This window comes from Cyprinodon tularosa, unplaced genomic scaffold (assembly GCF_016077235.1).
Source record: "Cyprinodon tularosa strain WSP-4 unplaced genomic scaffold, ASM1607723v1 ctg155, whole genome shotgun sequence".
Taxonomy (NCBI): domain Eukaryota; kingdom Metazoa; phylum Chordata; class Actinopteri; order Cyprinodontiformes; family Cyprinodontidae; genus Cyprinodon; species Cyprinodon tularosa.
Genome location: NW_024038386.1, coordinates 182,530 through 198,328, shown reverse-complemented (window position 1 = coordinate 198,328; position 15,799 = coordinate 182,530). Strand labels below are relative to the sequence as shown.

Below are 15,799 nucleotides of genomic sequence, written 5' to 3'. Positions count from 1 at the left end.
TCCTCCAACCAGCTCTGCTGGTCCTCACCTATCGAACACTTCCTTGAGGCCATTTTCGTCCAGATTACACCTTATTTACACTTGTATGCTTAATTTACACACTTTATTTGGATGATGAAATTATATTTTCCATGTTTCAATTTGTCCAAATAACTTTATTTTGTTTCCGGTGGTTTCAATTAGAATTTCAGCTCTGCCTCCATTAATATCCATTTTAAACATCATAAACATAGCATTCATTAACTTGTTTATGAACTGTTTTATTGTAGCTTCCACATTCTGATGGCGGTGAGGAAGAAGCTGTTGCAGAACCTGGATGCTGCAAAGCCTCTTCCTAGAGGGGTAGCTTCCACATTCTGAGACAGTATTCTGACAAAGAAGTCAGAAATCTGAAAATAAAAGTATTCTGAGATTAAAATCAGAATTCGAAGACAGAATTCGGAGAAAAAAGTCAGAATTCAGAGGAAAAAAAAGTCAGAATTCTGAGACAGTATTATGGGAAAGAAGTCAGAAATCTGGGGAAAAAAGAATTCTGAGATTAAAGTCAGAATTCTGAGAAAAAAAGTCAGAACTCTCAGACAGAATTCTGACTTTTTTCATCAGAAATTTGACTTTAATCTCAGACTTCTGAGATTAGTCAAAATTCATCATTGATGATGTTACGGGCTCGGGACACGCAGCGCTGGGATGAAATGTCTTTTATAGAGGAAAGAGGAGCTCCGAGGATCCTCTGCTGTTCTTACAACTCTCCTCACCCCAGTCTGAGGCACTGCAGCCTCCACACCACACAGTGCTTCTGTAGAAGGTCGTGAGGATGGGTAGGGGCAGGAGGGCTCTCCTCATTCTCCACAGGAAGTAAAATGTATAATATACAACTACTTAAATTTTGACAGATGCTAACCCTGACCCCATTCAGACATAAATAATGCAGTTTGACACAGGTCAAAGATTGACGCATACAAGATCCTTTCAGGATTTTGATAGACCCCCCTTGCCCACCTGTTCCTTAAACACTTTCCCACTGTTAATCTGCAGGAGATGAAGAAGACCCGCTCTCTCCACTTAAAAAAAAAAATGCACATGCACAACCCTGTACCCGCTGTCGAGAGGGAACGCCTATTAATCTGTGGAAGAGCATGCAGGACCCCATTTCTCCTTGTGCACGCTCTACTTAAAAGTTGCTGTTTGCATCACTCATACAAACTTACTTTCCAAAATAATATTTCCAATTTTTCCACTATGTCAGACTCACCACAGGTAAGTAAGAATGGGCAAAAGCACATAGGACAGCCTTAGGTCAACATATCAGCAGAATGATTGACAATTAGAAGGACCACTAGATTATCCACCCTGAAAAAGAAAGTCCTCCACTAAACATTTAAGTGCTTTTGAAAGTAAATGAATGATGCCTGAACTATTTTTGTGCAATTATTTTTATTGTTGAAATTAAAATTACTTAACATTTAATTATTAAAATAGAAAATAAAAATTCTTCCCTTATTTATAGAAACAACAGTTGTTGTATGGCAATTAGAATCTAAGTACCAGGGTCCTGGCTGTGGCGTTGAGAAATCTGATGGCAGAGGGTAGGGTGGCCAACTCCTGAAAAATAAATAAGAGACACCTCTTGGTCCGGCATTGTCCTCCACCCAAGTTCATTTGGCCAAAATCTCCCAGGTGTGTATCTTTGGGCACATACCAAGTCTGCAACTTTGACTGTGATCAGGCCTACATTGAGCTGTCAGATTTCTACTGATTATATCATACATGACATCCTGTTCTTTCTCTGCATGGGACAAAAAAAAACACATCTCATCAAATTACCTAAACATTGTTTTCCACCAGAATGAAGTGCACACTGCAAAAGATAGAAATCTAAAAAAGTCATTATTTTTATTTTCTTACTTCTTGAGTTGAGGATGTAAGTGAGACACTTTGCCAATGGAACAAGGCAATTTACATTCCAAATGAGAAGAAAAAAATTGTATTGTTTTATTTCAAGTGCATATTAAATCATCATCTCATTTTAAGAGTATAAATACTCAATCCATTGGCAAATCATTTTACCTACTCTACCTACCTACTTTACCTACTCAGATCAAGAGTAAATACACTTAATTCAAGAAATTTTTACTTATTTCTAGATCATTTTTGCAGTCCAATACCCCCAGAATTATGTTTCTGAAGATTTTTGAAACCAAAACAAAGAAAAAAAGGTCAGTAAATCTCTGCAGTACAAGTGTATTAACCAAGGTCAACTACTGTGCAGTCTTCCCTTAGCTCTCTACTGTGCAGATATTTTTATATCTAAGGGAAAAATATTCCAGGACATTACAACTTTTTTTAAATACTTTTTTGGTACTATATACACACTTTTTATATTGTCTGTTATATTTCTATCCTTTATGGCTCTTGCTTTAACTCTCTGTACTCTATATAGGCTACTGGAAGCAGAATTTCCCTGAAGGAGTAAATCCAAGGGATAAAGTTGAGTGTAAGTCTAAACTAGTAATATAATATCACATATTAGTCTTAAAACAGGTACTAATTGATTTATCATATTAAACTTTTTCTGAAATGTGGTAGTAAAGATACAGTCGCGTTGATATGTCTCCTTTGTGCTTATTTTCAAAATGTCCCTTTATGAACAAATGGTGACTCTGCCTTTGGGATGCCCTGACATCATCCTGTAGGCGAGGTGCACCGCTTCAGTTAGATTGGCCTTAAAGGTGTAGATATGCGTCTTCCCAGAGGAGGAGCTAATGTTGTAGAAGCTCAGCCGGTGTGTTTTAAAGCTGAGCTTGACCTCAAGTCTGCGAGACACTGTGGTTTTCTTCAGCGGCACAGGGTGACCCTGCTCAAAAGCAGTCAGCAGGTTGTCGAACCACATCAGACACCAGGAGCTTCGGCTGCTTTCCAGAGCGGACGGCACCCCGACGCGTGCCAGCTTTGCACTGTAGCACATACCGACGATCCACGGTGAACCTTCCAGCTCCACCTCCCAGCTGTGTTCCCCTTCTGAGAAGCTTTGAGTGCTGAGCACCTGGTAGAAGCTGGTAAACCTCTGCGGTGAGGATGGGTAGGACTGCTTCACAGTGCTGAAAGTCACTGTCTTCAGGTCCTCTGAGAGGATGAGATTAGGATGAGCCGTCTCAGGGTCAAAGGTCAGCTCTGATGGGTTGAGGGTGTTCCGAAGGGAGCGCTGAATCTCTCCAAGTTGTTCCCTCAGCTCAGAGCTCATGTCCTCCAGCTGGGGACAGGCTCGGACAGCGCTGGCCTTGGTTTCCACAAAGTCTTGGTCTGCTCTAAGTGGTTTAGCCAATAATTCTGCAATACAGGGCTTAAGACTTTGAAGTTCGTCACTGAATGCCTTCTCGTCATCTTCAGTCAGAAGTGATTCAGCAGTTAGCACAGCGTGCCTCAGCTGTTTGACCAGCTCAGACGTTTCACCCACTCGACTACTGATGCTGGCTTCACCTGGACCTAACTCCTTCTCCACAATCTGCCTTACCTGGTCACCATAGCTGTGCAGAGTGTCCGTCATCTGCCCTAGCAGCTCAGATATTTTCTCTCTCAGCTGACAGTTGGAGGTTTTCACCTGAAGCTCCCACTCCCTCTCCTTCTTTAGAGCACCTTCTGCCATCTCTAGCTTCAAGTGTAATTCTGTGACTTGAGATGCAAGTTTAAACTTGGGTACCTTCATTTCCATTTTGTCTCTGCTTAGATTTTTTGCTGGCACTGGATTATAGGGTATGTCTTTAGATTCAGACCTAATCTCACAGACTCCATCTTCCCTCCCTTTTTCTCCACATTGGCTTTCACCAGTTGACTGATCCATTGCTAAATCCTGCATACTCTTGGATATCACATGGAGGACATCAGGATGGTCTTCAGTGGAGAGAACTTTTCCAGGATCGGATTTTAAGGTCTCTACAAATTGGGGCATTTTGACTTGTTTCACAAGAGCAGAGCTTCCTGGGTATTCCGCTTGACATTGCGGGCAGCTGTGTTGATCGAGGCCTTCTTCCATGGTCTCAAGGCACGGAAAGCAATAGACATGACCACAGGGAAGAGAAAGAGGCTCAGAGAAGAGCTGCAGGCAAATGGGACACATGAGCTCAGAAGCCGAGGCTTCTGAGGGATTATGTGAGGAAACGTTTGCTTCATCCTCAGACACAGACATGATGGCGTGTATACTGGAAACCTTAAAAGATAGGAAAAGTTTAAATCAAACTTATGTCTTTCTTTTAAATCTAAACTTCATTTTTTAATCAAAGGAGATTATGTCTAATTTAAGCATGCATTTATTAAAATATCCATACGTGAGTCAAAGATTAAGACAGAATAGGCCTCAGAATAGTGAACTAAAAGCACTGATGTAGTTCACTTTCTGGATGTGAACGAGGCTTCACAATGCTTGTATTACATGTGCTGATCATTTCAACACATGCAATACAAGCATTCAGACTAATTCTTACTAAAAATATATCAAAAAATTAAATTCTTTTGTCAATGCTGTTTAATGAGTCATTTGACATATTTTGAATAACTATTAGATGTTACTGGGTTTTACATTTTAGACATTTAAAAATGTTTCTGTGGCATTTAATCTAATGAATAAGTTCTCATCAAAGTTTTTAAAGACGTACTCCTATGCAACGGATCCTGGATTTAAGTTTATACTTTAACATTATGGGTGACTTTGTTTTATCCTGAAATGTTGGGCGGAAATAATCGTTACTGCTCTGGATTGGTTTGGCTTCTTATTTATTATTTAGACATATTTCTGTCTTCAAAATACTTCAAAACGCCTGACTTTATTATGAGGGATGCATTGCAGTTTCTATTTTGTTACAACTTACATGCTGTCTTTTGCATTTTTATGGTGCTATGAAACATGAAGTAATTTTGTTATTTATAATTACACTTAAAAATCTATTTATTGAGATACTTTAAGCATTCAGTCCCCAAATTTTAACTTAATTACCTGTGAAATATTACTAGACTAGATGTCACTCATGCTCTATAAAGCTATTCTAGATGAGCCCTGTCAACATAGGAGTTTCAGTCTCCAGATGAATCAACATTTATGCATTTATTGACAAAACATATCATTTTTTTAAAAATGGGACATTGCTGGGGGGGGTTTTTTTCACCCCAAATTGACAAACATCCACGATGACAATGTTTTTGTTTTTTTAAACATGTGAGTGTGATGAAAAGAGTAATGGTGGAAAAGCCCGAGCATTATTGCAGTATGTCAATAATATAATTAAAATTTTATCAAACACTGTTTCAGACAGTGCAGTTTGTACATTTTATGCAGAAGCAAAACTGCTTATGGAAATCTGGTCACTTAAACAAGTTTGATCAGAAATTATTTAAAAAGTTACAATAGTAGGTTCGGTATCTCCCAAAGAAAACCCATAAACAAATTTCTTGGTTAAAATGGTATAAAATATTCCATATATTCCTCATAGAAAGGATGGTGAAATTAAATACATAGCTGAATTAGTGGTTGTTATTCAAATATACTTTTTCTAGATGTTTGTTAATGTGCATAGTTGCTCCTAAATAAACACATTCTCAGAAAGTTTGTATATATTAAAAAATTAAAGCTAAGAGCTTCTCCATTATTAAACTGGTACATTATTTTCTTTAGGATTGTGACACAATGGTAGACCATGCAAAACACAGATTTATCTCCACAAAGCCTCAGAAGGGCAAGATTTATGTACAAAAGCAAACCTGTACATGAAATTATGTTTTATTTTTAGAAGGTGTTTTATAGTGTTTTTTTGTTTTTGGGATTCACATAAATATATACTGGTGTGATAGCAGTATAGGTTTGATTGTTTTTTGGTATACGTCTATTTTGAATTAGCCCCCCTGTCAGATTAATTAATACTACTTATACTTCAGCGATAGTACCAAGGTGTTACTTTATTGTATGTCTTATATCTGTTGGTTGTGATGTTCTTTTTACATCTCTTTGCAGGTGATGAAGCAGACTGAAGATGTTATATCGTTATCTCCCTTTTATCTCCTCTTTCTTCAATATTTTCTCCTTATATATATATATATATATATATATATATATATATATATATATATATATATATATATATATATATATATATATATATATATATATATATAAAGCGAAAGAAAACTTTTTAGAGAGAGAGAGAAAAAGAAAGAGTTTCATTCAGCCCTCGCGCATCAATTTTAACCGGTCTCCCGCGCACCTCTCCTCTGGTGTCACGCTCGCTACTTTGCTCCAGCTTTTGTCCAGCTAGGCGCTTCATAGTCAACACTTGGCAACACTGCCACAGGGATGACTAAGCACAACACCTGACTGGAGACGCAGTAAAGTTAGTGCGCAGATAGGGGAGGCTGGGCAATAAAATTATTAGCTGTAAATAGAAACTTAAGGAGTGAAATGTTGGGACTTTATCGGTATATTAATGTAAAAACTCTACAGGTCTCACTCTTGTCTGACACGTGTTTCACATGAGTTTCTGTTTCCGGGGAGCAGGACGGAGCCAAATGACATGAACTAATGTTTTCACTTGGTAGAGCTGCTGTTTACCTGCTTCAGAGGATAACTTAGTTTCACAACTGATGTCTTTTTGCTTTGTTTGTATTTCCCTTGTGTTAATACGCATCTGCTATTCAAGTACATCTTTGCGCGTGTTAGTTTTGAAGGCATTAAAAAAGCCTCAATCAGCAGTATATTAGCCTAAAGGTAAAGCCTAAAACAAAAAATACAAAAAACGTACCTTCTGTTAGTCCTCTGTTTGCTGCCGCTTCTTCCTGATGAAGGTTGAGCAAACAAGGCGCTCTGACGCAGAGATGTGCGCCAGTCATAAACACCTCTATCATGTTGCAACACTACCTGCAGATAACATTGCTTCATTTTAATACAGTGCAACCAACCACAGTTTTAATGAGGAGGTCAGGTCTTCTCCTGTGGTTGTATTTCAGCTAATACTGATCATTTTTATAATGTATTCTTTAAAAAAAAAATGCTGTTAAATGTGAATACTGCAGCAACTTTTTTATCATTCATATTTTAAATGTCCTTTCTACGGAAAAGGATTAGGGCCACTGAAAAAAAATTAACAGATTTTGGAATTATTTCAGGTTAATATGGGAAAAGAACTTTAATCTCAGAATTTAGACTTTTTTCTCAGAATTCTGACTTTAATTTCAGAATTCTGAGAAAAAAAGTCACAATTCTGAGATTAAATTGGATTAGTTTTTTTTCCTCAGAATTCTGACTAATCTCAGAATTTTTCATCTAAATGTAGATGGGCAACATGAAGGAAGAGATGTGGGAGCACTCAGCTTCACTGACAAAGATGTGAGTTGTTTGGGAGGGTCAGTTAGACATTGGTGGAAAATTAGGCAACTTTTTACGTGCCCAAGGGGTCCCTGGTGATGCTGTTTCATTAATGGAGGAGCAGAAGGTGATTAAAACAAGAGAGCTAGTCTCTAAAACAGATGGCTACGGCTTCTTGCTAACATTTTTGTTAGCTGTTAGAATTCAGTCAGAATTCTGGGATTAAAGTCAGAATTCTGACGTTAATCATATTAAACTGAAATACAATTTAGAAATCAGTTACGTTTTTTTTATTTTTTTAGTGGCCCTAATCCTCTTCCGTACCTTTCCAAGTTTAGTACATTTGCACAAATCAATTCAACCCACATTTATACCAAAGTAATGTTTAAATACCATAAGAAAACCCAATGATCTTGTTTATATGAACGTTTAAAACCTTTATGTCATTATGAACATATGTACTTCACTTTTATTGTTACAACCGGGGTAATGCAACAATTAATGTTCAGGTTTGGCCCCCCTATATAAATAGAATTTAAAAGCCCACTACCTTTGCAGAGCAGACATAACCCTTAATACAGCCATAAGTAACAAAATCGACATAATCATGTTTTTTTACCAATGTAGCCTTTTATCCTGCATGGTGCCACTTTGCACTGGATCAATTGTTTAATAAAGTTGTTTTATTGTACTTATCCAGAAGAGAAGTTCTGCTATTGTCTTACCTTTGGACCGGCAGGTCTTCATTGTACTTGTAGAATTGCATCCAAAAAAACATTTATTAAAATATAAGGAACTTTGTGACGAAAGCTTCAACTGTGTGGATAAAAGCTTTAGGAAACCCAGCAAGGGCCATCTGCTAAAGATGACTTAGGTAGGAGGGAATGGTACACTGGAAAAATGGTCTAGAAATAAGTAGAAATTTCTTAAATTAAGTATATTTACCCTTATTTTGAGTAGGTTAATGAGATGGAATAGAATGAGTATTTTTACTCTTAAAATAAGATATTTAGATAAAATGCACTTAAAGTAAGACGATACAATTGCGTTTTGTTATTTTAAATGTAAATTGTCTTGTATCATTGGCAACAGCTCCCTTTTCATTTCTCAGTTCAAGAACAAATGCACTTATTTTAAGAAAAAAATTACTTATCTAGATTTAGATTTTTTTCCAGTGTAGTGAGCAGTTGTCTTTTAAGTGGAAACTTTTAGAGGGGGGCTTGGTTTAAACCTTAAACCCCCCCCTCCCAGCAAGGAATGAAATAATTCGATTTAAAAAAGCTCCAAGAATGTTTTATATATATTTTATAAGAAGTTTTTTGAGAATTCTAGACTAAATATGAAGTGAAATGTGGATAAGATCTTTGATTATTCAGGAGAGTATTGAAACCACCCTAATTGTAAACATCCATAGAGATCCCATTGGCCCTTTGCATTCATTTATTTAATCTCCCTTTGGGATATATTAAGTATTTTTGAATTAAATTTGTATTTTTCAACAAGAGAAATTTAAAATGAAATAATATTTATTACTAAACCCTATGGATCAAATTTAAATAGCCAAAAAAAAAAAAGATAAAAAGAGCAGTAGAGTTTGGCCTCAAATGAATTTGCAATTAATTCTTAAAAAAATTAAGGATATTTTTATTAATAAGCCTCATATTAAACAAGAACACTCCCTCCTTTTGATCAAAGGGTGTCACGATTTAAATATTGTATATCACTAATGAAGGAGAAAACAAATACTCATAAACAAGTTTATTTAAAAAAAAAAGGGGGGAAAAAGGATGTATTCTACAAAACATTAAACAGGAACACATTGTGGCAAAACTACACTAAACAGCTTCCCTCTAAACCAGTCCATTTCGTTTTTGGTTTTTTTATGTCTCCGATTCAGATGAATGAAGTTAAACCAAAAGCTTTAGGCTTCTTTTATGAAAACTGGCTGAGTCCTCATGTAAGGCATGATCTCCGAGCAGTAGGTGCATCCTGTGCATCCACAGTGAACGCACTCAATGATCCTTACATATTCCTTCTTGATCTCATCGACTCTGCAGATGCAGCTAATTCCAAAGATGGGGTCCGGTGTTTGGATGCAGCGCAAGCAGCAAAGGTTCTTATAGCTGCTTCCGGAGCTGGCTTTCTGCCTCTGGAGCTGGCTTTCTGCTTCCAGTCCATTTCTGGTTTCTCCTGCTGCTCTCTGGAGGCCAGGAAGTTCTCCACCTGGGGAAGGAGTAACAGACTGCTTTATGACAGACAGATACACAGATACTCTGGGTTGTAGAAATGCGAAGCCTCACACGGGAAGCACGTTGCTGGCATCTAGTGGTCGAGGTAACGCCTAATTTTGCTTATTTGCAGATTAAATACCAGTGGCGGCTGGTGAAAAATATTTTTGGTGGGGCTGATATAGCCTAGTGTATGTCTCCAACTAATCCGGCATAAGAACTCAAATAAACAATTGGACAATACATACAATTTAACAGTAATGATTTAATTTACTATATAATAACAGTAACAGTGATGATTTGGGTCACTGTGACGGGGTTCTTTGGCCTCCAAGAATCCAGTCTCAGTCGGGTTACCGGTGTTGGTGATTTATTGAGCTCAAAAACTCAAAACAGGGTGCAAAAGAAACTAAACATGTACAAGATACTCTGGGCCTCAGCCTCCCTCCAGTTACCAGCAATGTAACAAAGAAACAGAAAACAAAAACTGCCGCTTTTCTTCCCACAGCCCTCATTAAATAGTTTAAGCCCCTCACCTCAGGCTCTCTTATTTCTGATTTCTTCTCATTAATCAGTTTTGTCCATATATTACCTCCACAAACAATTGATGTACAAAAACAAATAATTTTTACAACTTAATTCTTTTACACAGATTCATTTACTTATTCAATTACACCAAACTGGGTTTGAACCCAGCAAAGACGCAGCCAGACTGAAGATGACAAGTCCCCGTAGCATAAACACGTACATACCCACACACACACACACACACACACACACACACACACACACACACACACACACACACACACACACACACACACACACGGCTAACCCCACTGAAATATTAAGTGTGCACCCTCAATATGCCAGCAGATAACCAGGAACAGCTTGTGTGTTTTAAGTTCATGGAGCTACTGGTCTCAGCGCGAGTGAATTGGTCCTCACAAACACAGTATAACAGGAATGTGTGTGTGGCGCGCAAAGTTAGAGAGGTTGTTTTAAGCGACGAGGTGGATTCGTCACAGTCACAATAACCATGACATGAAATGTTCATATCCTACAACAGGGATATTCTTCTGGCAAACGGGTAGATAAATAAGGATCTCACCGAATTTGAAGCTGCATCTCGTTCGTTACATTCGCCATCCTTCCTCTAACTGTCTGCACCTGCGCTTGGGTTCAGAAGCCTGTTAAAGCGCAGTATTTTCAGCGCCCCAATACCATAAAGTTCCGAGACGCTGATTGGCCATTAAATTCACCTAGCAATAGTACATGATTGACAGATTCTCTGCAAATGTGGGTCAGTCTGATCAGCGCCCCCAGAACAGAGACGGTAGGAGTCTGTCTGTGGAAATCCACAAATTAATGACAGTAGATAGGGAAATGTAGTTTATATAATTTGTTTTGCTTATATGTACACAGTCTAGAGAATAAAACTGACATTTATGAGTTAATTTCTAAAAATATATTTTACGTTTCTCTCTTCTTATCAGGGAGGGCGGTGCCCCAGCGCCCCCTATGGGCCGGCCGCCACTGTTAAATACCCATGTCTCTATTGTCCTTTATGAACCATTGGAAGTTAACTTTCTTGGCTTTCTTTCACTTTTTTGTAGTCTAAACAGACCAAAATGTTTTATAAAAGACGTGGAAGTTAATGGTGAACCCCAAACTTGATAACAGAGCGTTAGATCGTCTGCAGGGAGAAGGGGGGGTGTTTGAACCGTAGGATAGAAGACGCTAACGGAGCAAGCAGATTACTGTGGAGTAGTTCTTCTCCTCGTGTCTCCCAGATCTATGCTCATCATCTTCAGAAGTTGCCATTTAGCATCTTCTGCTTTTAGTTTCAGTCCGGTACCAGACCAGCTTATGAACTCTGACCTCTGAATTGTTCTGGAATAGAAAGGCCACTGGACCTCAGTACTGCTGGAGCTGCTGACACGTTCCTCCATCAGAGACTCTTTGATCTGGAAGGCCACGTTGTCTTTCTTGGCCTTCATGTCCTCCGACAGCCTGTGGAAGGACAGTGGCCCCAGAGGCTTCAGAGAGCGGTCCATCTGGAAACAAAAACATTCAGAATGTCTGGAAGCTTAGATCGTTAGGCTTTTTCATAAAACGGGTCTCCTGTTTTTCTTCACAGATTAATCCAAATGCTTTTTCAGGAAACTTGTTGCATGTGAAACATTTTATGACATAAAATAATGCCTTGGATTAGCTTTAATGCAAAACTAATCTTGTTAACTAATCTGATGGATATCATGTTATTATATTTTTTGTATTTTTCCTGGTTTTATGCAGATATCTCTGCAGGAAGCCTGAGGGTGGCAGCGTGGATGCCAGGGAAATCTGAAGAAAGCAGGAGAGACCGGACCCCTTTTTTTGGTGACCAAGCAGAATTTCAGGTCTCTGCATTGGTTAGGAACCACCCAGAACTAGAATGAAATATGCTGACTCATGATGGACCAGAAAGGAAATGATGCAGAGGGGATAGGGTGGGCTGGACCAGACAGCACAGGGGGCACAGCAGGGCCATGCAATCTTAGGACCACGCTTCGCCATGAGCTGTACCTGGAACTCTTTACCTCTGCACAATTATATATCTTCAAAAGAAAACCCATGATACGTCAACATATAACAGGCATATTTAGACTATATTTGGTTAAATAGGACCATATTTACCTTCTGTCTTAGTGGCTGGTAAGTTTAAATGCAAACATTTTCAAAGTGGAAAAAAGTCCTTATTGCACATTGATCAGAGCCAGTGATGCTTCAAACATTGCTAAATAGCATCTAGTGAGTGTAGTGCTTATAAGATTTGTATTAATCTAGGAAGAAATTATGCTGTTCTCTTTAAACACATCAAAGCCTGATGCTCACATTAAGCATAAAAAAAAAGAGTATGCATCTTTTTGCAAAGGACCAATGACATTAGACCAATGAAACAGAAGACCAATAGTGCCCCTACCAAAGTTGAAATCAAACCTATGCCTTTGATATTCTCTCTTGCCTCTAACCAAGAATATAATCCATATATGTAGCCCACTTCTCTGTTGTTTTTGATCCATCGCCATGCATTCTGTCATGTAACAACTTTTTACATAGTGCTAATAAAATGACAATAAAGGGGCCACTTGTCCTCCAGAAAATGTGTCTGTCTGACTTGTTTTCTGTATGTTTCCTGCATATCGCTAACCTTTTCCCAAGCTCATAATGCTTTCTGCAGCCACGGAACAACTGCTGTTAAAATTAAATGTAACATCTAAATAACGTAGTACCTGTTTTCTGGATACACCCCCAATGGAAGGTGCTGCACCCATACCTTGTCTCCTACTCCACAATGAAAATGTAATTAGACTCTTGCACATTTGGATCTTGTTCCAGTACACATAAGTAAAGGTATTGACTAGTGGTAAAAGGTAGTGGGAAATATATAATAGTTCATAATAAATAAAAAAGATAGAAGAATCCAGTATCCAGTTCTCTCTTGAAAAAGAGACACACCTTGCCTATATTGTTCCCCAGCTTTGGTGCAAACACCGGTTTGCTGCTCTGCCAGTAGCCTACTCGTTATATGGCGCCATCTGCAGACTGAAAGAACATTTATGTGACGTGGTTAATATATATATATATATATATATATATATATATATATATATATATATATATATATATATATATATATATATATATGTATATATGTATGTATATATATATATATATGTAGGAGACAGAGAACATGAGCTATGGGGATCATCAAACCTCCACTGGCTCAACTAAGCAAGTTTTTTCTCATTGCACTAATAACACTTTTAATAAGAAATTTTCCTGTTAATTTCATTTTAACAGCAGTTGCTCCATGGCTGTAGAAAGCATTATGGGAAAAGGTTGGTGATATGCAGGAAAACAGAAAACAAGTCAGACCGACAAATTTTCTGGAAGACAAGTGTCCCCTTTATTGTCATTTTATTAGTACAATATAAAATGTTTTTACATGACAGAATGCATGGCGATGGATCAAAAACAGTGAAGTAGGCTACATTTATGATTATATTCTGAGAAAAAAATAAATAAATAAATGGGCTTGGTTGGAGACAAGACAGAATATAAAGGGAAAAGTCTGACGACATCTGCCGGATTCGAACCTGCCACGAAGCAAAAGCATCGCATTGAAGGCGGTCACTTAACCCACTACGCCACCTCCCGGTAATATTAATCGTTGAAACATTCCTGCTAATACCTGTAAATATAAAATATTAGTTGGCGATGCATGTTGATGCAAAACGTTTTTACATGAAAATAGGCATGGAATGGATTCAAAATAACAGCAAAGTGTAAGTAGTGGATATATTCCTAACATTAAGGCTTTGTGAAACGGCAATGCAGTGAATTTTGACAATGCTGCAACATTGAGCTCTGTGCAGTTTTCCACAAAGCAGATCTGTGCTGAACTTTCTTGGTCTGGCTGCCTTGATCAGAGATTGGATGCAACCAGTTCAAATGCACTGGCTGTGGGAAAAGAAGGAAGGACATCATTATCATATTAGGAAAACGCGCGTTAAATACGCGCGTTGTGTCGGTCAGAACGCACGCGCGTTCTGACCGACACAACGCGCGTATTCAACACGCGTCTTGCGGTACTATCATGACGCGCGTAAAAGGCGGCGCTTGTTGGTAAAAGACGGCGTAAAAAGCGGCGTAATCTCGGGGGAACGCGCGTTTTTTGCGGGTTAACTTCAATTTTAACGCGACAATTCAATGCGAAATATGACCTTCTTGGCTTGCCATATCAACACACTGTTCTCGCGCTCAGTTTCATCTCTGCGCGTGCTCGAATCCGTCTCTGCTCGCGCTCGCTCGACCTGCTCTCTCTCCGCGCTCAACACCAGCTGTGCGCTCGGCTGTTTCTCCGCTCGCTCGACTCTCTGCGCTCGCAACTTCAGTATGGGGCCAAAATGGTAGCTTTAATATTTGCAAATGTGTGTGGAGAGTTGTGTGTCTGTATCTCGATTTGTGTGTGTGCAGTGGGATTTGAAAATGTGTAAATAAATCTGTAAATGTGTGAGGAGATTTGTGTGTCTGTACAACAATCTGCAAATGTGTAAAACTACTTGTGTGTAATCCATTTTGCAAATGTGTAAAAAATCCACAAATCTGTATTCAGATCTGCAAATGTGTACTGAGATTTGTAAATGTGTAAAAAATCCACAAATCTGTATTCAGATCTGCAAATGTGTACTGAGATTTGCAAATGTGTAAAAAATCCACAAATCTGTATTCAGATCTGCAAATGTGTACTGAGACTTGCAAATGTGTAAAAAATCCACAAATCTGTATTCAGATCCACAAATGTGTACTGAGACTTGCAAATGTGTAGATCAATCTGTAAGCACACACAGAGACACTTGTGTCTGAAGTATTTTCGCTTCAAGACCCAGAAATACAGACAAATCATTGGTTACAAGTCAAGCGGTTTTTCGGTTGGCTCTCTTTACACACGTGATTTTTGCTACTCTTCTGCCACGTCAGATGCACAAATGCGTAGAAGGATTTGTATGTGTATTTTCGCGATTTGTAACCCCTTGCGCAGGCTCGCAGGCTCACATGCTGCCCTGACCGCAGGCTCGCAGGCTCACAGACAGCCTCTCTCTGCTGCGGCAGTTCAGCACAACTTGCTTCACATACAGCCACATACCACCAGTTGGCAGTATTGTACAGTATGTGACGTTACTGGGGTCCTAGGGGTTGTACGGAGCCCCCTAGGGGACATGGGGAATTTTTTTTCTTTTGCGTTCCCTCGCAATACTTTTGCGTTCCCTCGCAATACTTTTGCGTTCCCTCGCAATACTTTTGCGTTACCTCGCAATACTTTTGCGTTCCCTCGCAAAAACTTTTGCGTTCCCTCGCAAAACCTTTTGCGTTACCTCGCAATAGGGCTTGGTCGTCGTGACCATGTTGACGGCGCACTTTACGGCTTCCTTAGACTATTGCCTGTGTTCTCCCTCTCAGCCGTGTTTTATTTCGTTTAATTTCACCGTAACTTGATTTCAACCATGGTAAACCGTTGCTGTATTGTGGGCTGTAACAGCGCATCACATGATCGCCGAGGGAAAAACCTACAAAATGGGATAACTTTCCACCGCTGTTCTGCCTGGAGGCGCAAACACGGAGACCAAGTTTCACAGATAACAAAGAGTCGTCGGCTAGCTTGGATCGCGGCTGTAAGACG

At 38.9% G+C, this 15,799-nt stretch overlaps 1 protein-coding gene across 1 annotated transcript; it reads right to left on the bottom strand.

Moving 5' to 3' along the window:
* Positions 1 to 2,219: 2,219 nt before the first annotated feature.
* On the bottom strand, positions 2,220 to 6,919 carry trim107 (tripartite motif containing 107). The gene is made up of 2 exons (XM_038280009.1): positions 6,783 to 6,919; positions 2,220 to 4,204 (listed from the first exon to the last, which is right to left on the bottom strand). Exon 2 carries the CDS (start codon positions 4,181 to 4,183, stop codon positions 2,642 to 2,644), a length of 1,542 nt encoding a protein of 513 aa, XP_038135937.1. The 5' UTR covers positions 4,184 to 4,204; positions 6,783 to 6,919; the 3' UTR covers positions 2,220 to 2,641.
* Between the last annotated feature and the right edge of the window lie 8,880 nt (positions 6,920 to 15,799).